This window comes from Schistocerca piceifrons, chromosome 9, assembly GCF_021461385.2.
Source record: "Schistocerca piceifrons isolate TAMUIC-IGC-003096 chromosome 9, iqSchPice1.1, whole genome shotgun sequence".
NCBI lineage: Eukaryota > Metazoa > Arthropoda > Insecta > Orthoptera > Acrididae > Schistocerca > Schistocerca piceifrons.
The window spans coordinates 27,752,121-27,778,497 of record NC_060146.1 but is presented as its reverse complement, the minus strand read 5'-3'; the positions used below and the strand labels follow the sequence as shown (position 1 = coordinate 27,778,497).

Sequence of the window (26,377 nt, the reverse complement as noted above, 5' to 3'; positions counted from 1 at the left end):
TGCACCAGCAGGGTGTCAGGTGACATGATAAGAGTGAAGGTACGGCGACTGAGCTATCTCCCACCAGGGAGGTCCCCAGTCTCCTGCCGCAGCCCCCCTACAGTGGAGCGCCAGCGGCCGGGTGTCTCGTGTGCGCGCGTACCACTGCAGGGCGAGGAAGTCAGCAGGGAGGCCGGCCTCCAGGGGGCGACTCCAGCTGCAACTGGCGTGCGCAGATCTTCTTCCGCGGCCCAGCTCTGCAGCCAATCAAAACGAAGTAATCCTCGACGATGCGAGGACCAGAGCTCTCACTGGAGCAGCAGAAAGCAGTGACGCTGGCGTGGCCAGAACTGCAGCTGTGGCCGTCCTGTCCTCAGCTGTCCCGACCGAGACTCTGCGCTACTGGGGACCGGGCCCTACCAGCTCGGCAAATCTGGACCGGGACATCGTTTTGGGGATTGTAATAAGGAAATTTAACTTGACAACACTTGTACTCATTAAATACTTCACATTCGAGATGATTGGGCTAGTAGTGTTTCAGAACTTAACTTTTGTTTCCGCCATATAGTCTAACAAGTGACTTCATTCTCGGCAGTAGCAAGAATGGCCTTTTATACCATCTAAGATTCTAAGAATTACAGAAGAAATGTTTGTTTACTTGGTGTTTTATCTGGAAGACTGTGCAAGTACATTTAAGTTGCTTGTTCAAATAATCAGAATTGTGTGAATAAACAATTAGTCATTTCAGCTCTGAGTGTGTGTGTCTTGTGTTGGACATAAAGTATATGCAAATTGAATTGAACAAAATATTTTATTATTGGCATTTATTTGAATTTTGTGTCATGTGATCCTTTCTCTCCAGCACAGACTGAATCTTTTTCCCGCCAATTCACAAGTGGTTAGGGGAGGGGAAGTGTGGGTGGGGAGGGACGGGGAGGGCTGATTCCTAGGAAGGAGAAAAGTGGTTCATACCTGTACTAGGGAGGGGTGACAAAAAAATGTGTGCCTTTTCCCAGAGGGGTGGGGGAAGAGGAGAAGGAGGGGGGGTCATAAATCAATTAGCAAAACAATAGGTGTCCTCAATGAGTCATAAAACAATTAACATAACTATAGGGTAATTTTATTATTAGTCAACTGTCACAATTTAATTAATTAGTATACCGATTTGATATCAAAAAGTGCGCCAGAAGACGCTTTGTCCCAATAATTTTATATATACTGCGTTTCTGCCTGTATGTACAGGTTAATCTCAAGAACCGCTACAGGAATTTTGATAGAGTCTTCTTTAATACCGTGATAAAGGAAGGTTTATTCAGATTAACTTGGAAATATTTCGTCTAAATGATGAACTAATGTCCAATGAAGATGAGGTGTGAGAACGATGCTATAACCATCTGGTGAAACATCTTGGAAGTGCAGCTGTACGGCAGCACGACGTATCCTTGTCGAAACATTGAGGATGCGGCGCCAAAGGAAGACGATCGTTTGCGTGCACTCACTCAATGTGGATGTGCCTCAACTTATTCACGTATATTCTACTAGGGCACTTTGAAATTGAACTTAAGAGCGCATTCGTGAGTTTCTTCAAGAAGGAAGCACACATATCTTCTTGGCACGTTAAAAATAGAATATGGAATGGGGTCCACAAATTTCTTGCCTATAGCTAATGAATGTTTCGAAAGACTTCTGCAGGTAGCTGGGGATACATTTTGAAAAAAGATGATAGATCCGGACCGCCAATATCTGCTTGCCTCAGATCAGCAGACGCAACTCACGTATCATTTTCACTGCAATTTCTTCAAACAACGGACAGTGCATTACTTCGAACTATTGCTGTGATGACCACTTGGTAATGATGCTGCGATGTGAGACAATAAAATGCGGAAGAATCAAATATTTTTACCGAATAGTTTCCCTGCAGCCGTTTGAGAATAATTCCACAGCGAAAAATCTTTCGAATCAAACTTCTGTAGTTTTCATTTTTTATGCAGAAAGTAAAAACCTTTTCCGCAAATCTACTTCACCGGGGGATGCAGCTTTGCTTCGTTCATATAGATGGTTATTTCAGCAGTGCAGCATATAGGCGAACTTTCAGCTTTCTGCTTCCCATGAATTAAGCCTTATGTTGGCTCGATTATTTGCATGGTGGTGTGAAAAAGTCCTGCCACAAAGATTCCGTGGCCAAGATTTGCGGCAGAGAGTCTGAACAGTAAATCAGTGTCTACTAATCTTTACAACTGAACTCCTGTCACGGGCTACACATCTAACTCAGGTGTATTTGTTTTCCTTTTCTGTTTCATTTTATTTGTGGCCTTCAGAAGTGATCCATTCAACGAGTGTCCAATAGATGATATGCTAAAAATTAAAAGACATATTCGATCACACACACATTCAACCACTAATCGCATGTAACATTTACATTTGTTCCAACCATATTAATTGAGTCATTATGTGCTTCCATCATTGGACGAGATGTCATTCCATACCCCACTTAACGTATAGGAAGGATAATATTCACGTCTTCTGAGAACTTTCCTGGCGTGCATTGTATAAAACGTTTCAGTTACATGAAAGCGATTATATTCACTTACTTAACATTGTTCTCTGAATCTATACACAGTCCCACGCAGCGGTCCATAAACAAATTTACTGGCACGCCAGGCAACTCTTCCAGCCGCAGATACTTGCCAGTAGTACAGCCCGAGCGATGCCGAATGGGCCGCCTGTTTTTAGCTTTTTAGAAGACGAACGGCGACTTCTAAATACCCATAAAAATTCTAGTTCTGCCTTAGTTAAAAGCTTTGTCCTAAAATACTAGGCTACGGTACTCTTCCTATATTAAAAAATTATTTTAGCTATTTCATTGAAACACAAATTGAGGGGGAAGGTCCTTATATCTTATACATCAAACAAACTGAAAATCATGGAGCTTTCCTTATTTTTTTCCAAACACTCTTTATTGGTCCAGGCTTCGTACCATAGTCTGGCTTCTACTTCCACGTTGACGATTTGATAAGACGTTTGCAAACTTTTTATATCTCTCATTAAATCTTCTTTCTTCTCCTTTTTCATTAAATGTGGGGTAAAAATTCCACCTCTGAAAGGCTTGTCTTTACCCTTTTCAAATCTTTTGACAAATGACGTGATTACAGAATCGATGTACGGATTGTGAACTGTCGCTTTGAAATAGTTGTTGGGCACTCAGAACTTGACATTCACATTGCACCTGTGGGGCTGTCTTTAAGCCGGTCTTGGCATTTTTATATCTGTGTCAAGTTCCTTAGAGTTTTCTATCACTACCTCGAAAATGTTAGTGAATTCGTCATTACTTTCTCCCTGCTTTTGAAAGCTGTCTAGCGTGTCTGTGTTGTATCTACAGGCAGAGTGGTGATCAATGTCAGCATCCTCGACTTTGCTGACTATTGGTTCTACACTCCTGGAAATGGAAAAAAGAACAGATTGACACCGGTGTGTCAGACCCACCATACTTGCTCCGGACACTGCGAGAGGGCTGTACAAGCAATGATCACACGCACGGCACAGCGGACACACCAGGAACCGCGGTGTTGGCCGTCGAATGGCGCTAGCTGAGCAGCATTTGTGCACCGCCGCCGTCAGTGTCAGCCAGTTTGCCGTGGCATACGGAGCTCCATCGCAGTCTTTAACACTGGTAGCATGCCGCGACAGCGTGGACGTGAACCGTATGTGCAGTTGACGGACTTTGAGCGAGGGCGTATAGTGGGCATGCGGGAGGCCGGGTGGACGTACCGCCGAATTGCTCAACACGTGGGGCGTGAGGTCTCCACAGTACATCGATGTTGTCGCCAGTGGTCGGCGGAAGGTACACGTGCCCGTCGACCTGGGACCGGACCGCAGCGACGCACGGATGCACGCCAAGACCGTAGGATCCTACGCAGTGCCGTAGGGGACCGCACCGCCACTTCCCAGCAAATTAGGGACACTGTTGCTCCTGGGGTATCGGCGAGGACCATTCGCAACCGTCTCCATGAAGCTGGGCTACGGTCCCGCACACCGTTAGGCCGTCTTCCGCTCACGCCCCAACATCGTGCAGCCCGCCTCCAGTGGTGTCGCGACAGGTGTGAATGGAGGGACGAATGGAGACGTGTCGTCTTCAGCGATGAGAGTCGCTTCTGCCTTGGTGCCAATGATGGTCGTATGCGTGTTTGGCGCCGTGCAGGTGAGCGCCACAATCAGGACTGCATACGACCGAGGCACACAGGGCCAACACCCGGCATCATGGTGTGGGGAGCGATCTCCTACACTGGCCGTACACCACTGGTGATCGTCGAGGGGACACTGAATAGTGCACGGTACATCCAAACCGTCATCGAACCCATCGTTCTACCATTCCTAGACCGGCAAGGGAACTTGCTGTTCCAACAGGACAATGCACGTCCGCATGTATCCCGTGCCACCCAACGTGCTCTAGAAGGTGTAAGTCAACTACCCTGGCCAGCAAGATCTCCGGATCTGTCCCCCATTGAGCATGTTTGGGACTGGATGAAGCGTCGTCTCACGCGGTCTGCACGTCCAGCACGAACGCTGGTCCAACTGAGGCGCCAGGTGGAAATGGCATGGCAAGCCGTTCCACAGGACTACATCCAGCATCTCTACGATCGTCTCCATGGGAGAATAGCAGCCTGCATTGCTGCGAAAGGTGGATATACACTGTACTAGTGCCGACATTGTGCATGCTCTGTTGCCTGTGTCTATGTGCCTGTGGTTCTGTCAGTGTGATCATGTGATGTATCTGACCCCAGGAATGTGTCAATAAAGTTTCCCCTTCCTGGGACAATGAATTCACGGTGTTCTTATTTCAATTTCCAGGAGTGTAGATACGAAAACTATCTTGAGACAATATGTAGACAAATAATAAAAACAACTGACGATGTTGCGCTGTCTACATGCCTGGCACGTGATCCGACGTTCTGATTGTTTTCACTGTCGTTTGTAAGGTGACTGGGGGTATCTTTTACTGCCAAGAAGTTTTCTCTGAAAGCCTTTATTGATGTATATTTGTGTGACCACTTAGTTTCACAGAACAGTGTAATGTTACGTCCTGTTTTCCCACGCAGTGCGCCTTCCGTAAAGACCGTAATAACTTAATTTGTAGTTCCTACAGTGTTACGAATTTCCTGGAAACTGTTAAGGTCATTAACACTAAATTAAGTATCTGCAGTGCACAATGGAAATAGCAGCTCACGGATATATTTCTCTGATCCTAGCTTGGACCGGAGTTCTGCGATTGTCGAATAGCCATCAAAGCCTAAGCCAAAGAACTTATTCACATCAATGCCAAAATTTTCGGCAGATTTTAACATATATGAAGAAATTCTCTCAGCATCGAATGCAATTAGCTCTGCAAACGCTAAAAATGCTTCCTTTACTGTAAAGTTCAGTTTCTTGTCTGCAAATAGTACTCCCACAGACCGCAGTTCTTTCCCGCTAATATCAGCCGATCCATCAACCAATAATGAAACCACGGGAGATCTGGTTACCTCAACAACTATCTAGTGTTGTAACATAGTACCACATGTACTTATTAAATTGTTTTGAACTCTGTGCGATGTATATTTTGTGTTTGCTCCCTGGTTTTGTAATTGATACTCCAAATCTTCGTCGCGTGCACTTACTCTAAACAAAAGTAAATCTTGGAACTTTTCTAGACTCGAATTCTTTCCTCTGATAGATATGTCATGAGTGCCACAAAATATTGTATTAAAGTAGCAAGAATTAATTTCAGTTTTTTCTATTGATATTTACATGAGCTAACTGTTCGAACACCATGTTCTCTCTCATTTCTACGCACTCTCAAACACTTATGGTCTTACTTGTAGATTCGAGGTGCTCATAACTCTTTTCATGGGCTCGAGCATCATCATGAAAGTGTTTACAATATTGGTGAGCCTTAAACACGAAAGCACCGAGTATTCCTCTTCTTAAAACTGGTTTGAAAAGAGTAAAAAAGATACAGAGCGCTCCATTCAACTTGGATGAGTATATTAGCTGTGAATACTTTTTTAGCCAAGTTTTCTAAAAAGGGCCTTTTTATAGATTTTTTGTCGTCAACATCCTTTCTGACATCATGAGACGAATTTAGAGCACGTAGGCGAGTTAGCAATAGGTACTTGACTTAGTCTGTCATTGAATTGTTTACGCATCCGCGTGAATCAAAGCTGTGATTGATTGCTAATTAATGAGGCTTCCTCGGCTTGTTGACAGTAGGAACTGAAATTGATGGGCTGACGTGATCCAACTCAGACTGAACACTGATGGTGGGTGAACGCTGCGGCGATGACACTTCAGATGACCGGCAGTGGTGGGGATTCTTCTCGACAAGTAATGTGAAGTTAGAAGCTTGTTTTGGCAATAAACTAGTTGTTGTGGGATCCGAAGGTACTGGACGTGAAACTTCTTATGAATGTGTAGCAGAACACCTTTCTGTCGAAACAAATTCATGATATCCATCTCTGAAATAAATAAAGTGAAATTTAACTTCAGAATAAGTTAATAGTAATCCCCTTCAGAGGATCCCCAACCTGACATAGTAAAACGACTTAAGAATTTAGTGTCTTTTTAATTAGAAACATTAGTATGCATAATTTATAATAGTGTACACTCACCTGGAAAATTGTAAAAATTTTGAACTGATGCAACGAAAGAGAAAAACCGAGCATCACACAATAACCGTAAAGTTTTCATATTTACACTTTTCGCCGATTTATTTACACTACTTTAAAAGTTATTTCCACCGACTGAATAGACTAAACTAAGTCCAGACGAGACGTTGGCAACTATATCCCTATGATGGAAATGGAAATGAGCGTTTGGCGTCATTGGCCGGGAGGCCCCTCGCGGGGCAGGTCCGGCCGCCATATCGCAGGTCTTATTACATTCGACGCCACATTGATCCCTATGATGAAAAAGCTCGTTTTTGAGAAGTTAACAGTGAACATACGCATTGTCGTGTTTTGTTGCTGCGTGAGGTTTGATAGGACAGCGGAGAGGGGATGATTAGACAAGAGCGTTGCGCTTGCATGAACTTTCTCGCTGTATACCATGCCTTAGGAATGCTTCAAGTCATGTAATAAAATGAACAATACAAGCAAAAAAAGTGGTATGTAAGAATGTTTCAGTGTTGAAAGACTTGTTATCTTTCTATATTGCAATTTCATCCCGCATACTCCATATGGGTGGCGGGTAGGCTGTCGACGGCACAACATTCCGCTCTTCAGCCTAGATCATTCATAAAGAGATAAGAAAGGTGATAGAAAGATGAAAATATGAAAACTGTTTACATTTTAAATTAAAAATATTGGCGATGGACAGTTTAAAAAAACACATTTGCGAAGAGGTGAATATTTTCTATAATAAAAGCATTGGGGGAATGCACTTTAACTTATACCTGAAATACTTGAACTGGCTGAGAAGTATTGTGGGATGAGAAAATATGTTGGAGGGTGTGGGTAAGGAGATGAGGGTCCGTTTGGAGGAGGAACAATGGATATGGCAGGTAGGAGGTGAAGTGGATTAAGGATAAAAACGTTGGGAGAGAAAGAGAGCGAGGAGGACTAATGATGGTAGGGAGGGTAGTGGTAAAAGAAGAAAGGGATAGGGGTGGATGGAGAGCGGAAAGGAGAGAGGAGCTGTGATCTGGAATGAGATAGGTGGGGAAGGGCTATATTTAGTGGGAGGGATAAGTATCAGGGCAGACCTCATTGCCTGGGAGAGGGAGTTGATTGACGTTGCAGTGAGATAGGATATGGAGTATGTGAAGGTATAGTGATGGAGGGATGTGTTTGCCAAGGCATACCAGGGTTGGTGATTAGAGGCAAGGCAATGAGGTTACTGGAATCTAATTTACGGGTAGTACTGGAGATGTGGAGGTGTTCAGTGTGGGTGAGGAGGGATGGAAATTAGATGAGATGGTAGAGATTCCATGTGAGAGAAGGTAAAAGGATGCAGGAAGCGGGGAGGAGCGCATGGTGTACGCATGTGTGGGTGATCCCCCATATTAAATTCTTTGCTCACTTCACAAGCTCACCGATAACTGCTGGCTGACACTTCGTTAAGGATCTTTTGGATGTGGAGGCTCCAGAAAATGTTAGGGTGGTTCTGCTGCCCAGAAAACTCGCTCAGTATTGACGTTACCACTATAGGTACACTACGTAATACCATCGAAGAAAGACTGTTAAATGTACTGAACTTTGCTGGCCGCGGTGGCCGAGCGGTTCTAGGCGCTCCGGTCTGGAACCGCGCGACCGCTACGATCAAATGTTCAAATGTGTGTGAAATCTTATGGGACTTAACTGCTAAGGTCATCAGTCCCTAAGCTAACCTAAATTATCCTAAGGAAAAACACACACACCCATGCCCGAGGGAGGACTCGAACCTCCGCCGGGAGCAGCCGCACAGTCCATGACTGCAGCGCCTTAGACCTCTCGGCTAATCCTGCGCGGCATTCCACAGTTGTATAGTCGTTTGTGACTCCCCCTGTATACTTATTTAGAGTGCACTTTTGTGACCTAACCGTTTGCTTGCCTGCCCAGATTCCTATGACGACAGATCTCTTGCACCTACTTATCATTAGCATGAAGAACATAACATTTCGATCCTGGGAAGACAACTGCTATCTTAACAGTTTCTTGTGACGTAGTGGGGTAGGCAGAGTGGGGAATCACCTGCTTCATTTTCAGTTTGCTTTCGAAGGAGGAAGTGCATGAAGACAGTGTGGCGGCCTACCTTACCTCGCGCCTCAGCCCGACACATCCCGCCCTAGCGAGCTTTCGATAATATAAATAATGAAATGGCGTGGCCCTCAACCACGCACCCTCCCGCTCAGAGTTGCAATATTAAAAGTTTTGGCTGGTTTCGTTGTCTAGGGGCTGGGTTACGTAGTTGCTGCATTACAGGCCAAACACTGCTGAGTATACGGTATACGATAGGAATGCACACACGAATCGAATGGTTGAAGGTTTCTATCACTCGGCAATTGCGAATTATGAATGCAACATATAAATTTATAAGTATAAGAGTGCAACTAAACAAAATCTGCATGTACTATCTTAATAATTTTAAATGAGTACGATATTAGAAGTACTTTTGAGAATGCAGTATATTTCTGCAAAACACTTATTGGTGTCGATGGTCAGTCATGAACAACAACAAAGCTCGCGAGATATTCACTTCTAAATGCACAACACGTCTTCACTGTGGAAGCCACGGAAATCTCACAAGTTCACAAGTCAGCACTGCGAAGTATTTCTATGTGCCGCGACCACGTGTAAACCGCGTCACACTGTCCCTCTCGCGACTGTTGCGTCCAGCACTACGTGCCGTACTGCCGTGTCCTCTCGAAGCGATGCTCTTCTCCCACTTCCATCCAGTCACCCCATTCATGAGCGCTGTGACTGGCTAGAGCGCTCACAAACGTACTGAAAGACATACGAATTGCTGGATTTACATTTAAAAATCTTGAAATTAAATGGATATTCTTATGGCTGGACCATAAACACGCTCCGACACACATTATTAGATGCATAAACCAATTAAATAAACATATATCAAAGGAACAGAAGGTAGGCCTAATCTCTCTGTGCTTTCTAAAACACAGTAAATATTCAACCAATTTCTTCATGAATAGTATATATCGGATATAAAGAAAGCCATACGAATAAATATATTTATAAGTGTGCCGCTACCGTTTTTTCGTCTAACTGTGGAGTACTTATGGCCTGACGCGATCGATAGTTATTGGCCAGTTTGACTATTCAAGTTACATAATTTATACCAATTTAGGTTTACACTAATAGCTTTCTAAAGACACATCGATCAACGAAATCAGATGAAGGGTTTAAATTTTGGAAATTAGTTGCTGGGTGTTACTTGTCTAATTTACAGTCAGATACTAAACTTTAAACTAATAAGTATATTCAAAATCTGATTACACCATCAGAATCGTCATGCAAATAATAGTAATGTACACGTTTCTTTTTGAGGTATTATGATTCATCTGGCTACTATTAATTTCTGTGCGAACTGTGAAATGCCTGCCATTAAGGTTTCACGAAGTCCGCCACCCTCGGCGCTGCCGGCGCGTCTCCTCCATCGGCACAGCGTCACCACGGAACTGCCAGCCACGCTGTCGGGCTGGACCCCTCTCGCTGCTTCGGCCCGCGCCCGCCCCGCAGCCCGTGCGGCCGCTGCTTCCTCCAAACTTGGAATATTTTCAGGGCGCGACGACTCTCCCGTTACCTCACGCCCTTCACCTGGTTGGAACACAATTTATCTCTTAATATGGTTTTACGGCACTTAAATGTTGTATATACATTTGATATTTGTTCTTAACCCACTTCCTTTAAAGACAAATGTGTATCCTACAATATTTCCACTAATCTGAAATTTTTCTGTCCCCTGCAACGCGGAAGCTATTAGCCACAGAGAAAAAATGAATAGGACACTGTAATGCAGTGTAATTTTGTACTGGGAAATATTTCCTCTAGGTGCCACGGTTTTCGAGTTATCGGCGAGAAACCTGACAAAGTGACCTTTAAAAGCCTTCACGCCTGCCCTCCATCTGCTCGTAAACCCCTGCTCCCCACCGGTCACGTTCTTTATTTAGTGTGTTGTTCATGACACTACTTCTTACTGTACAAAAATTTGAGGCTGCACCATTTGTTCGTCAAGATTCCTTCGTCGACTTCACTATTACGGCTAGTACAGGCTAAGTCAACGTTGGCGACAACGTCGAAGCTCCAAGCTGATCTTGAATATGTTTCGAGAGCGTACTCGATTTCATGTTCATTCGTCAACAAGTGTTAGCGTCTACAAAGTGAGGTTTTATATCCTGATACCTCGTGTTCTTGCAGTAAGGGAAGATACTGATACTCTTACAGATTTGTCCGGGAAATTATACCTGACTATAATGTTGCACTCATTTGAAATGCTTCAAGCCCTACACAGATTCTTCGTCGTGCTATGAAAGCGCTTTCTGCTTCTGAATATCAGATCGAAGCCAGATCCCGTTAATATTAATACTCGAATGAAAATTTTACATAAAAATTGGCATTTTTTCAGGACATTTTCACCGAAGTCATATCAGTTAAGTATTCAGTTTAGTCCAAAACAAGTTGGCCAGGTGCGAGTACGACGCACGTACTGAGGGTCCCACACACACTTAGCATACAGACGGCCCATCCATCCCAGGAGTCGACGAGCTCTGCCATTTTTGCCTGTTTTCGACGTAGATACTGCCATGATATCTATCACAGGAATTCCCAGATTTCCGAGAAAGGTTCAAATGGCTCTGAGCAGTATGGCACTTAACATCTGAGGTCATCAGTTCCCTAGAACTCAGAACTACTTAAACCTAACTAACCTAAGGACATCACACACATCCATGCCCGAGGCAAGATTCGAACCTGCGACCCTAGCAGTCGCGCGGTTCCAGACTGTAGCGCCTAGAACCGCTCGGCCACTCCGGCCGGCTTTCCGAGAAAGTTTTAATTTCAAAAGTATAAATGTAGCATAATGTCATGCAGGAGGCAGTCAGCGATTATTATAATAATCAGTAGTTCTCCATTCAGGCTAACTGAGTGACAATGGTAAAAGTCAAACATCAGGCCAGGAATGACATTATTGCTCATATGCACGAGCTAGTACTACACGTAGATATAGCGTTTCAAGACTTCTGTGCGAATGTTTGTGTCACATACAACTTGAAACTATTTATCTACGTGTAGTAATCACTTCTGGACATCTGATGATGGCTAAATTCCGAAACACGTAATATGAGCAGTAAAGTCATTGCCTACCTGATGTTTGACTCTTAGCATTGCCACCCACTCATGGTGATTGCAAAACTAGTGATAGTTTTAATTTCAAGCTTTTCATCGGATAACAAATGGCAAAAGAATTTTTTCATGTGACTCAATTACAAAATAATAATTTTCGGATTTTTTTTCCTTTACTTGTACTGTCAAACCTGACTTCTCGCCAACTTTTCACATTGTAGATCAACAGCAAGTGTCCTATAGGTTCCGATGAGTGAGTTTCCAACTATCAAAATGTGCGACGTAAACGGCCATTCGATTTGACTGCACCGACTTAGAAGCTTCAGCTTTTTTACACTGCCAAGAGCTATTGAGCTCAACATGTGACATGGCTTTGAACTTGAAACATCTACCCGTTCCTGAGCAAAGGGGTTTTCAAGAGAGTCAAGCAGAAAGATAGATACACAGACAGACGGCCACCAAAGAGGTCCTATGAGGGCCCCTTTCCTACCGTTTGAGGCACGGAACCCTAAAGGAAAAACAAGTGGAAGGACTTTAAGGCGTGTCCCTGTCACGAAGCCAGAATCTCGCTGCACTGGTTCCAGGAGCATTGTAGTGAACTTACTTTGTTGTCTTGGCTACGAAATTCGCCTGATCCGATCCCAATGGAGCCCTTTTGTAGCACAATGGGCGCTATCTCCGCGCGGGATCGCCGATGCACTGCGCTCCCAAAGTGGACTAGGACGCTACTGTGCGTTTGGCCACAGCGTTTTCGCTTCTCAGTGTTCAATGGCAGGCCTCACTGTCAGCAACCATAGATGTAGACGCACTGGTACTGCGGAAAGTTTCACTGCGTGGCTCAAGAATCACATTGCAGTACTTTTGCAGTGAATTTACGAAACCAGCTGATATTTCATGCATTGTTGGTGTTGATCGTGGAAGTGTGGTACATTTCCGACTGTAGCTCTTCTTTATATGGCTATTTTCGTAGTAACTGTTTATATTTATCGGTAGACATTCCATAAATCTACATCTAATATTACATTTTATTCAAACAGAATTTTCTCTATTCACTGGGGGATTTCTGTATGGTCGGTGGCGCTAACCACCGTAGTTCTTCTCCATCTATTATGTTTCGCCAAAAAAGAAATAACGGAGGAGGAAGTTTACCGAATATCATTTGATGAGATTCCTTCTAGTGACAACGGAGCTGACAGTGATGAAAGTGACAAAAAAAAAAAAAATGGTTCAAATGGCTCTGAGCACTATGGGACTTAACATCTGTGGCCATCAGTCCCCTAGAACTTAGAACTGCTTGAACCTAACTAACCTAAGGACATCACACAACACCCAGTCATCACGAGGCAGAGTAAATGCCTGACCCCGCCGGGAATCGAACCCGGGAACCTGGGCGTGGGAAGCGAGAACGCTACCGCACGGCCACGACAAGTTGAACCACCAACTATCGAACTTACGTACCGTGATGGGGTAATTGTTACCTGCGATGACCAAATTTAATGATAATATTTTGTTGTTATTAAGGTGAATTTTTGCAAACTAACTGTAGAACACATATCATACTAGTAAAATTACGTAAAGTGTTACAGGCGAATCAGATTTAAAACATATACATTATTGTTCGTGCTTCTCTACGACAAATTTTTATGACGTTTGCCTCCCCTCAAAGAGTTAATTGACCTTTTATTTGCAAAAATATTTTTCATTTCTTGCACTTTTCATGAGGGGCGACCAAAATGTTTCAGTTTGGCGGCGTTTCTGGAGCACATATGCAACGTAGCGCGACGCCCATACGGATATAGAAGCACCGATTAGTAGCCAAGAGATTAGCACAGCATTGGCGCCACTTCAGGTGAGTCTGCGATAAATGCAGAAACGACAGCACTGGCGACGTTGTTAGCGAGTGCTCGCGAGCAGGGCCGTCGTGCTTCTTTTCTCGGTAGCCGAAGGTGAATCAGCGGTAGCCGTTCACCAGAGGATTAAGCATGTGGAAAGCCAACGCTGTGGAGCGGAGCGCCGCGTGCCGTGTTGGTGACGGACGCCGGTCGGCCTGGAAGGCCAGCCCCGTCCAGCCAGCTCCAGTGAGGGGCAGTCGAGCACCCAGAGAAAGGCTTGAAACGTCGCCGATTCCTGCCGGGAGAGGCTGAGGCTGCACATTCGCCAGTTACCGACTTATTCACCCACCAGAACGCGGTGTTTTGCCAAATGGGCATTCTCGACCTGGTGCATCGGCTGGACGATTGCCTCAATGACTATGGCGATTTTGCCTGACTGCCATACCTATTCTAAATTGCGTGCCTTCAAACGGAAACTTTTTGATCACCCCTTATTTGAACGCAATACATTTAAAACACCAATATTGTTGACAAAACCTCTGGTGCTGGCCATTATTTCTCAACTTGACTGTTGACAGTACGGAGAAACATCAGAATACGTGACCAGCTGTGCTTCTGACTGCAGGTCGGGTGTCGGGAGCCTCCGTTGCCTGTCGAACAATGGCGTGGTGGTGGTGGCTGCTGGTGCAGTTGTCAGTGTGGTGCTGCGCCAGCTTGGTGGCGGTGTGCTGTGGTGGAAATGGGCCACCAAGCCCCACGTGGACGCTCCGGGGCCGCCCACGCTGCCCATCATCGGGAACATCCTGGAGTTCCTCGAGATGCCGGTCACCCTCCGTAAGATGTTCGACCTCCACCGCCGTTACGGAGACTTGACGAGGTAAGCTTATGCCATGTGGTAGGTGAGTGGTAACGTACAGAATCAAACGTGACGTCTAATCTCTGCAAATCAGTAGCATAATTTTGGGCGATACAATACTTTTCCGTAACTTGAGGCATTACAGTATTAATGAAGTGAACAATGATGTGAGACCTTAACTTTTCCCGGCGAACTGAATGTTCAAATAACTTACTGGTTTGCTGCCGGGTGACGTCGTCAAACACTGCCGATTTTTCGACAGGAACACACCCTGCCATTCTCAAGGCACAAATGCAAGGAAGAAGAATTGTGTCTAAGGAAATTTAATACCTCGGTTCACAGGGGAGAAACGAGGAAGACACCACACACAGAAAAAGTGTCAACACAAACAAAGATAACCAACATCAGATATATCGATAGTTATTATTAATCAACAGGTGAGGTAGCACTAATTCTGTCCCTCTGTTTTTTGTTGAGAGACAGAGCCGGATTCCAAGCAGCATTTAAACAAAATCCACCATCTCTGTTAATAAGGTTGCTTGATAGTCGGATTTCAACAGTTTCCTTAATAACACTATCCCAATTGCTGGACATACAAGCCAGAATCTCCGTGTTGTTGTATTACAGAACATTGCCTTGACACCGGTCATCCTATGGAATACAACACCGAGATTGCAGAACATTGCCTTGACACCGGTCATCCTATGGAATACATTTTATATTGTCTAACGCTTTTTCCAGATCGACAAATCCTATGAACGTTTCTCGATTTTTCTTTAGTCTTGTTTTCATTATCAACCGCAACATCAGAATTGCGTCTTTGGTGCCTTTACCTTTCCTGAAGTCAGACTGATCGTCGTCTAACACATTCTCAGTTTTCTTTTCCATTCTCCCGTATATTACTCTTGTCAGCAACTTGGTTGCGTGAGCTGTTAAGCTGATTGTGCGATAATTCTCGCAGCTGTCAGCTCTTGCAGTCTTCGGAACTGTGTCGATATATTTTTCCGAAAGTCAGATGGTACGTCGCCAGACTCATACATTCTGCACGCCAATGTGAATAGTCGTTTTGCTGCCGCTTCCATTTGGGGAAGTGGCAACAAAACGACTATTCACATTGGCGTGGGGCATTGGGGCCTTTAGAAATTCTGATGGAATTTCATCTGAGCCTTCCGCCTTATTTGATCCTAAGTGCCGAAAAACTCTCTTGAATTGCGATTCTAATACTGGATCCCCTATCTCCTCTAAATCGACTCCTGTTTCTTCTTCTATCACACCAGACAAACCTTCCCCCTCATAGAGGCCTTCAGTGTACTCTTTCCACCTATCCGCTCTCTGCTCTGCATTTAACAATGGAATTCCTGGTGCCCTCTTAGTGTTGCTACTCTTGATTTTAATTTCACCGAAGGTTATTTTGACTTTCCTATACTTTCTATTTATTTCATTCCTCACCTACTTGTATTTCTGTATCCCTGAATTTCGCGCCGGTCGAAGTGGCCGTGCGGTTCTAGGCGCTGCAGTCTGGGACCGCGAGACCGCTACGGTCGCAGGTTCGAATCCTGCCTCGGTCATGTATATATGTGATGTCTTTAGGTTACTTAGGTTTAACTGGTTCTAAGTTCTAGGGGACTGATGACCTCAGAAGTTGAGTCCCATAGTGCTCAGAGCCATTTTTGAACCTGCATTTCCTGAATATTTTTGTACTTCCTTCTTTCATCGATCAACTGAAGTTATTTCCTCTGTAACCCATGGTTTCTCTGCAGTTGCCTTCTTTGTACCTATGTTTTTATTTCCAACTTCTGTGATGGAGCTTTTTAGAGATGTCCATTCCTCTTCAACTGTACTACCTACTAGGCTATTCCTTATTGCTGTATCTATAGCGTTAGAGAACTTCAAACGTATCTCGTCATTCCTTAGTACTTCCGTATCCCACTTCTTTGCGTACTAATTCTTCCTGACTAATCTCTTAAACTTCAGCCTATTCTTCATCACTACTACATTATGATCTGAGTCTGCATCTGCTTCTGGGTACGCCTTACAATCGAGTATCTGATTTCGGAATCTCTGTCTGACCACGATGTAATCTAACTGAAATCTTGCCGTATCACCCAAGTATACCTCCTCCTCTTGTGATTCTTGAACAGAGTATTCGCCCCTACTGGCTGAAATTTATTACAGAAGTCAATTAGTCTTCCTCCTCTGTCATTCCTTGTCCCGAGCCGGTATTCTCCTTTAACCTTTTCTTCTACTCCTTCCCCTACAACTGCATTTCAGTCCCACATGACTATTAGATTTTCATCTCTCTTCACGTACTGCGTTACTCGTTCAATATCCACACATACTTTCTCTGTCCCTTCATCTTCAGCTTGTGGTCGTCGTAGGGATGGAAAAAAACCGACTGGTTAAAACCGATACCGGTTTTGAACAACAGGTATTTTTTGGTATGTATTTGGTCTCGGCTATCACAGCTGTTTCATATTTTTTACTAATAACCGAGATAAAAAGAGAAATGAAATATCAATTAGCCATATCAGCAGTGCTGAAATTGTTCGTTTTTAAATAAACCATTTTGTAAAATGGAGTAATTTTTATTCGTAAAATTAGTTTGGTTTGAAATATTGCGTTGTTATAGAAAGCGGGAGAAGTTATTAGTGGTACTTTAACAACAATGCTGACAGAGACGAGCAACAAAGGCAGGGCGTGAGAACTGGCAGAGCACTGCTGCTGAGACAACGACTGGCTGCCCTCTGGTGGCGCGGCCTGTGGTTCGCGTGCAGCGTGCCCACCTGGCCTACAGAACAGTTCCTCGCTGTCGGCCTCGGACACCAGTTGTACTGCAGATTGGCACAAATACTAGTTGGGAAACATTTTTACGAAGTGACGTAGCAATGAAGTTCAGTGCTTCGTTTGCTTCAAAAATCAAACATTTGTCTGCCGTTTCTATGAAATCATGAAAAAGAGGAAGGAGGTTATGGTAACAGTAATAAATTAAAAACACAATTAATTCATGGTATACAATAAAAATAGAAAGTAGGTAGTCTGCTGGCTGTGTCTACATAGCATGCCTGTATCTGCTTGCAGCCCTCGAAAACGGACACGTTAACATGAAAAACAGACTTCTCCAACCTCAGCTTTCTCCCTTTAGCCCTGATTTGTCGTAATGTTCAAACAGTAGTATGATGACCAGCTACAACATTAATTTTGAACAGATTATGAAAAAATTAGAATCACTAGGCGGATGCTGGTGACCTTTTGTCGTGTTTAACCACTCATCACTTTTCGAAAAAATGATCGAACGGTAGACGGAACAAGTTTTCTTTTATTTCCCTGTTTAATATTTTGATTCTATGTATCTTGAAACTGAGAGAGTAAAAAAATTTCGATATCTACGTTTATTACAGAAAATAAAAAGAATAAAAACCAAAAATAGATTTTTCAGAAATAGATTGTTTTGAGTGGTTTTAACAGTCAGTCTGGCGTGAAGAAAAACCGATAGAAGCGGAAACTGGTTGTTTCAGCGAAAACCGTCAACCCCAGGCTGTTGCCGTCTCGGAAGACGGCGGTGTCTCCAGCATACTCAGCACGATGACGTACAGCGAGGGCTAGGTAGGCTGCCTCCTGATATCGTGCAGAGTCTCCTTTTGCTTGGCTTACGAAGCATCCCCAACTCTCTTGTGGTTCCCTTTTTAGGTACTCCACATCGACGTCTGCTCGTAGATACGTATCGTCGGTAGGTTTTCCGGCTTTACTTGCCGACGTGACAGCGACGACTCTCCGATGAGGTGCGAGCCTTGTGTTTTGCTATTACTGCGAGTCTTGTAAAAAATGGTTCAAATGGCTCTGAGCACTATGGGACTCAACTGCTGAGGTCATTAGTCCCCTAGAACTTAGAACTACTTGAACCTAACTAACCTAAGGACATCAGAAACATCCATGCCCGAGGCAGGATTCGAACCTGCGACCGTAGCGGTCTTGCGGGCGAGTCTTGTAAATATCGCTTTTGTTTAGTAATTTGCCCGGTTAAAGCTCTCCCATTTTATGATTAAGACAGCCTGCGCCACCTTTTGGAGGGAGTGGGGACGTCAAAGAGTCACAGTAGTTCATATTAAGCAGTCCGTAAAACACGTAAACGTTCACTTCAGTTAGCGTGTTAGTTTATGCCTACGCTTTCCGCTAGATGGTGCTGACTTACTGCTGAACAGCTTTGGTTTCGTAAAACCTTCACTGATTAGTACCAGGTAAATGAAATAAGTACAACACTCTTGTATTTCACTTTCACTCTATATTCAAGGATTAAGATGGTGATGGATGATGGTCTATTTAAAAGGTTCCTAGCCTGGAGGAAGCCAAATAGCCCGCAAATGCCGATATGCACGCGCTCTACGTCCAGATTCGCAACTAACGGCACACGACACTTTCAAAAGCCCACACGTTAATATCTGAATACCGGTACCTCTGAATTCACTCGTATCAGCAGATAATTTGAGGTTCTGTCGTCTACATGTCCGTAAAGTTCCAATCTAGCACTAAAGTCCTAAAATACCCTTAATACTCCGTTGCTACCAACAGTCAGAGATCGTACACTACATCACTTTTAATCTCCGTAATATTCTAACAGTTTATCGTGAATCTTAAAACGATAACGTCCAATCTAATTATTGTCTCGCTGACTGACACGGGTTCCCCGGCCTTTAACGAAACAATCAAGGAAAAAAAAGGAAAAAAGGCGGCAATAATGACGATCAGGCCCTTTTATAGGTTTTTCATCACAAGAGTTTAACGTCACTGCCTTCTCCGTGACGAAGATTCCGTGGCTTTGCTGCTCTTAGACGTCAAACTACTTGCTGATATACTATAATTTTGATCTGCAATTACCGAACTCTGATTCTACACTATTTTCCCCTCTAAAAATTCTATTCTTAATTTTAAATTATTCTTTCTACAGCTTTTATCACTGTAAACTGAACCGAGGTGTTACACTTAGGGCAGCTACTAGACATGACATGGACTCTACAAGTCTTTGGAAAAAATATTGAGCCACACTGCCTGTATAGCGGTCAATAATTGCAAGAGTGTTGCCGATTAGGAATTTTGTGCACGAACTGACCTCCCCGTTATGTCCCACCATTTTTTGATGGGGTTAATGTCGTTTTCTCGAATTGTCCAGAATGTTTGTCAATCCAGTCGTGAAGAATTATGGAGCAGTGGTTTGATTCATTGTATCGTTAAGAGTTCCATCTTCGTTTGGGAACATGAAATCCACGAATGGCTACAAAATGTGTCCAAGAAGCCGGACATAACAATTTCCAGTCAATGACCGGTTCTGCTGCACGAGAGGACGCAGTCCATTCCATGTAAACCCAGCCCACCACCCAGCTCGCAAAGTGCTTTGTTGACAACTTGCATCCACGGCGTCGAGGGGTGTGCGCCGCACTCGAACCCTTGACCGTCGGCTCTTACCAACTGTAGCCGGGACTCATCTAACCAGGCAACCGTTTTCCAGTCGCGTAGTGTCCAAACGATACGGTCACGAGCCCAGCAGAAGCTCTGCAGGCGATGTCGTGCTGTTAGAAAAGGAATTCGTGACGGTCTGCCACTGCCACAGCCCATTAACACCAACTTTCGCCGCACCGTCCTAACGGATGTTGGTCGTATGTCCCACACCGATTTCTGCACTTTTATCTCGGACCCCTCTCCAAACCCCCATGGGGATAACTGCGCTCGATATTCAATTATTTCGGCACACAACAAAAGATATTTCGTAGATTAATCCCTTCACTGCGTACCTTGTAGTTTTATCCTCATCCCACTTGCGAATGGATTGTAGACTGGTATAATCTTACCGTACGAAAGCCCTTCTTTAAAAGATACTAATTCTACGGTCGCCAGCTCAGAAGGAGCAATTTTATTTTATTCTTTCACAACCGATTTAACTTCTATTGAAACGAGATCAGTTTATGACAGTAAATTACAGTGTGCTGCTATCAGTCCAGAAGGACTAAAGCTGTGATATTTACGACGTAGCTGAATGGCTACCATCATTAAGTTTTGCAATTGCTAATTAATGAAAACTAAATTAGTGGAAAATAAGTGAAATTACTCTCATGATCAATATCAGCAAATAAGTTAGCAATGCGATCGGCAAAGTGTAAGTTAGCGTGCCACTAGTAAATTTCAGATGAATACAAATAGATCTGAAGCTGTCTTTTCCTGCTTTACTAAAGGGGCCATAACTAGTTCAGTGGTAATACTATTGTCAGACTGTTGTGTGTGTGTGTGTGTGTGTGTGTGTGTGTGTTGGGGCTTATGGGCGCTCGACATCGAGGCCATCAGCGCCCTGACACACATTAAAAGGAACGAATGTGGGCAGACCTAATAAAACTGAAAAACACATTCAAAGAAAGGAGGAAAACAAGGAAAATACGACAAAAGAAAGTAAAACCGAAGGAAAGGGAAAACATAGCAACAAGAATGCCACACAAAATTGTCATTGGCTGGCTTGGAGAGCAGAAAGATAGGTCAATGGCTGAGAATGACCCAGTAGCAGTAGAGAAATGAGTCAGAGTACCTGAGTTGAGGATGCACAACACTTGAGATGTTAGGAGGCTCTCCAAAATTCGACCTCGAGTGCAAAGAGAAGTGGAGCCCCACAGGACATGATGGGCATTGAAGTCCCCCAGGAGGAGAAATGGGCGGGGAAGTTGATCGATAAGATCTGTGAGAGTGTCTAAGGTCATTGCATCCAGAGGGGGTAAATAAAGGGAGCACATGGTAAGGCTCCGACGTGAATGAATTTCAACTGCAACTGCTTGCAGATCAGTATCCAGGGGGGGGAGCAGAGGAGTGGTGGTCATTATTGACAAACACGGCGACTCCGCCTTTGGCCCTTTCTCCAGTCAGGTCATCTTTGCGATATAATGTATAGCCCCCAAGTACAGGAGCATCAGATGGTTTGAAATGCGTTTCCTGTAAACACAAGCACAGGGGACATTGTCGTGCTAGGAGGTTCAACTCCTCCACATGTGCCCAGAATCCATTCATGTTCCACTGTATAATGGGAGCCATCTATCAGGGTGGGAGTACCTTCATTCTCACTTTCTGTCGTGGAGGAGAGCCCACAACAGGTGGAGGCTCAGTTTTGGGGCGAGATGATTGCCCCAGTCTGACATCAACCTCCATCGCCTCTGAAGAGGAGTCGAGAGAGACGTCAGAGAGAATGACATCGACATCAGCAGACTGTATAACTTCAGTCTCCTTCAGCGGGCGAGTCTTTACCTTTGGCTTTGGCTTAGATTTTTTGGTCTGAGGTGGCACTGGAGCCAAAACCTCAGAAGCAGTAGGGGGTGTAGCAGCGCTGGGCAGTGCACAAGACTGGACCCGGGAAGGGGCAGGAAGTTCCATGATGTCAGCTACCACGGCCTGGTCAGAAAGCTAGGGAGGAGCAGCAGGCTTCACAGGAACTGCAGCAGCACACGTACATTGATAAACGCAGGTGCTAGTGCTGACAGTAGCAACCTCCGTTTGTGTAGCGTCATCAGTTTTCAAGACTGGCTGTTTCAGAACGGAAGAAAAGGATGCAGCGAACGTGGGCGGCTGCACGGACTTGTATAGTTTCTTTGCCTTACCATATGGGATGCGTTTTGCGGTTTTAAGTTCCTGGATCTTCTGTTCCTCAAGGAAAACTCTGCATTCCCTACTCCACACAGGGTGATCCCCAGAGCAGTTGACACACTTGGGAGGAGAGGAGCAACCAACTCCCTCATGGGCGGCTTTACCACAATTCCCGCAAGTGGCTTCCCCTCTACAGCCGAGAGTAGTGTGTCCAAAGTGTTGGCATTTAAAACACCGCATGGGGTTCGGGTAATAAGGCCGTACACTAAGATGTAGGAAACCTGCCTTCACATGCTCCGGCAATTTGGTGCTGTTAAATGTAAGGATAAATGAGTCAGTTTTTATGAGAGTACCATCCACCCGTTTCATAACGTGTTGCACGTCGACAATTCCTTCCCGGGACCATTCAGCCTTCAGTTCGTCTTGGGGAATGTCAACAAGATCTCTGCAAGTCACAACACCCTTGCTGTAGTTCAAGTTGTTGTGAAATTCAGTCTCTATCGCAAACTCCCCAAGAAATTGTGCCTTCTGAAGGTTCTGGACTTGCTGGAAGCTAGATGTTTCAACCAACAAGGTGCCATTTCGCAAGCGCTTCACAGATTGTAATGTGCCAGCAATACCTTCTAGGCCCTTCTGTATATAAAACGGTGAAACTTTATCGAAACTCCCATCTTTTCTTTTAATTATAAGAAACACATTCTGCGAAGCAGCATGCGTTCTGTTACGACTGCCTGAATCAGGAGGACTGGCTACACGAGCCCTCTTGTTAGATTGGGTGTTAGAACCTACCAGCGGCCCACCATTTCCGCTGGGAGGAGAAGAAGAAAAGTTCGAGGGTTCCATCTCGGTCCCACGAGCAGCTAGGGAACTAGAAGTCCGCGTAGACAGAGCCCCGCGTGCCTAGGTAAGCCTTATACAACTGAGGTGCGGCAGGTACCCCAGAGGTTGCCCACTAACGACTGTTCCACCTCAACAGCCATGCATCTCATCAGCGCACAGCACACCTTGAGGTTGAGGGGTTCTTTATAGAGGTTTATTCCATCCTCGCGATCCGGGCGGTCAAGCCAAGATCCCCACTCCCTGAGACACACAACATTCGACCGCCGCGCCGCACGGTGGTCGCTGAAGTATGCCCAGAGCTTACGGAGACAGGGGACTGGCGGCGCTTACCAGTCCCCAGCTCAGGATCCCGGGGGTCGCCAAGCCCGTACTGGCAAATGAATGCTGAGCCCCTGGGGGCTCAGATTGTTAATATAATGACCGTCTGAAGTTTCCTACTCACTTACTGTCAGTACTAAAAATATTGGAGAGCAGTACTGATGGCCCTCAAAATATTCTCAATATTGTCTACACATACTGAACGTGTGAGGTCAAATGTTAGCCGTTTACCAATATCTTCCACTCATATATTGCAAAGATTCATGAATGAGCCAAAAATTTATAATGGAATGAAAAGTCATTGCAGGAGCAAGAGCAAAGTGTGTAAAATGTATTTGTTGCACGCAGAGGATAATAGTCATGTAGTAGGCCTATACCTCAATAAAATTTGGGTTTCACGAAACCACACGCAAAAACGTATTTTACTCGACTTCAGCGCAAACTTTGGCTGTACGTACGTTTACTTTCGTGTAGTGTACATCGGTGATGTAATGATGGGTGCAGTGATGAAGGGGCAGTAAGAGCTGCAAATAAAATTTTTTTGGGAAGCTGGGAATGTTCTCGGTCTTATCGAGGTGAGCCGTGGGAACTGAAATCCTGGCGCCAGCAAACCAGCTCTGTCGCGCACGGAGTTTCTCGTAAAGAAAATGTGTTCATACCAGACACGATAAAGTACTAATGTCTTAGATGTTATCAAAATTAATTCCATAGTTTTCTTAACAACTTTCTCTCTGGGATTTTACGCATTCATACTAAAGGGGGATTTTTTCCACAGTGTACAATTCTAGGGAAGGTCTAATGAACTTATGTCCTCAAATGCACGGTTTCCACGCTAGAGACCATTTATCCAGTCAACTTTGTTACAGAGACTCCAGTCTAACACACGCTATACGTTGCAGCCACGGTTACAGTGGGTCTTGAAAATGATTTCCCTGTTCCTCAAAGTGTGCGTGATCTCTCTGACACGTCCACATCCGCCAGGTAGCATTCGATCAGTGTCGAAGGCAGCACGAATAAGCTGTTCCAGTGTCCTCACATCTGGAATTGGCTCTGCATATGCGATTGGATGGATCCATAACAAAAAATCGCATGAGGTTATATATATGAGGACACTGGAACAGCGTATTCACGCTGCCTTCGACAGTGTTCCGATGCAGCCTGGCCGATATATATATATATATATATATATATATATATCAAAATTTCTGCTGATGTTTGTTCGTACTTTTTTGCAGCAGAAGCAGTTTGCAAGAATTTTCTTTAGATAGTACTCCATTATACAGGGTGGTCCCGAATTCATGGTACAAACTTTAATGGTAGGTACAGGACATTGTAACAAGGATTTATTGTATAGGAATGTATAGTCGCAGGTGACGCGGTGAGGCGTAAACAGGGGAAAGAGAAATGGAGTGATCGGTTGGTGTCACTGCCGGTAGAGGGCAGTAGATGAACATGATGTATCGCAGTAGGGACAAGCGCCATTCACAATTGTGCTGCCGTAGACGATGGGTGACTTTACGTATGCAGAAAAAGCAGACATGCATTACATGTACGGCCGTGCAAATGGTAACGCCAGAGCTGCGTTACGAATGTATCGCGCGGAGTATCCTAATCGACGAATGCCGGATCATAGAATTTTTCAACGGTTACATCGTCAACTTTGTGAAACAGGTACGTTCGACGTCAACAGACATGACGCTGGTCGATTAAGAGCTGTACGCACTCCAAGACTGGAAGAACGCATCTTGAACATAGTGGCTGATAGACCCGAGTCAAGCACAAGAACTGTTGTGCGTGACGTACATGTGAGTCATCAGACTGTATGCAGAGTGTTAAATGAAAATCGCTTACACCCCTTCCAATTTCAAAAAGTACAAGCATTGAAGCCGGCAGATTATCCTCTTCGCGTGAACTTCTGCCAGTGGTTGTTGCAGCAATGTGCGTTGCAGCCGGATTTCGTAGGTCATGTGCTATTTACAGATGAAGCGACATTTTCACGCGAGGGTGTCTTTAATGCGCACAATTCCCATGTGTGGGCAACAGATAATCCACATGCAACGCGTCCACATGCGTATCAACAACGTTTCGGTATTAATGTGTGGGCTGGTATTGTGAACGACATTTTGATTGGGCCATACTTACTACCCACGCGACTCTGTGGCGAAAGCTATCTTATTTTTCTGCAAGAAGTGTTACCAGAACTGCTGCAAGATGTTCCGCTCGCCATTCGTAACCGCATGTGGTTTCAGCACGATGGAGCGCCAGCACACTTCAGCACTGCTGTACGGAATTACCTGAATGCCACGTTTGGTGCTAGATGGATTGGGCGTGGTGGACCAGTCCCTTGGCCACCCCGATCTCCTGATTTCTCTTGCCTCGATTACTTTTTATGGGGACATCTTAAGAGTCTTGTTTATGAGACTCCAGTTGACTCAGATGAGGATCTCGTTGCTCGCATATCTGTAGCTGCTGCAGGTGTGCGTGAAATACCAGGCATCTTTGAACGTGTACGCCAATCGCTGCACTGACGCTGTCAAGCATGTATCGCTCATGGTGGACGCAATTTTGAACACTTACTGTAAACATGACACTTGTCAACAACGATTTCAATAAAATCTTTCGTTTTCCTTTCGGCCGTTATTTCCCCTGTTTACGCCTCACCGCGTCACCTGGGACTATACATTCCTATACAATATATCCTTGTTACAATGTCCTGCACCTACCATTAAAGTTTGTACCATGAATTCGGGACCACCCTGTATTGTAGACTAAAAATACAGATGTATAATATTTTCTTTCGGAATTTTTACTAGCACTGAAAATTATCACTATCAATGGTATGGGACTGAGGTGCGTATTTTCATGGCGGCCGCTATGGTAGCCAACGGACAGTCTTCCGCTGTCGCGATTCCGGAAATTTTTTACGATCTTTTGACCGTTTGTACTCAGCCAGAATTACTTAAAAACAACGACAAAGAATTTCGGGATAATGAATTTCAGAGACCGATTTTAAATAACTGGCTCTACTGAATAATGGCGTGTGATGTTTGGACATTAATCTTCCATACATTTCTATTCACTTATATTTAATAAAAATTCTTGTCCTGTTTATTGTAGCTGTTATGGTGCTG

The 26,377-nt window shown here is 44.5% G+C and overlaps 1 protein-coding gene across 1 annotated transcript in view; it reads left to right on the top strand.

Moving 5' to 3' along the window:
* The first annotated feature begins 269 nt into the window (after positions 1 to 269).
* The window catches only part of LOC124717249 (cytochrome P450 4C1-like), an 88,062-nt gene continuing 61,954 nt past the window's right edge, over positions 270 to 26,377 (top strand). The window contains exons 1-2 of the mRNA XM_047244050.1: positions 270 to 406; positions 14,250 to 14,501. Of these exons, the coding sequence (XP_047100006.1) occupies positions 270 to 406; positions 14,250 to 14,501 (389 nt within the window). The remainder of the gene's footprint in view (positions 407 to 14,249; positions 14,502 to 26,377) is intronic.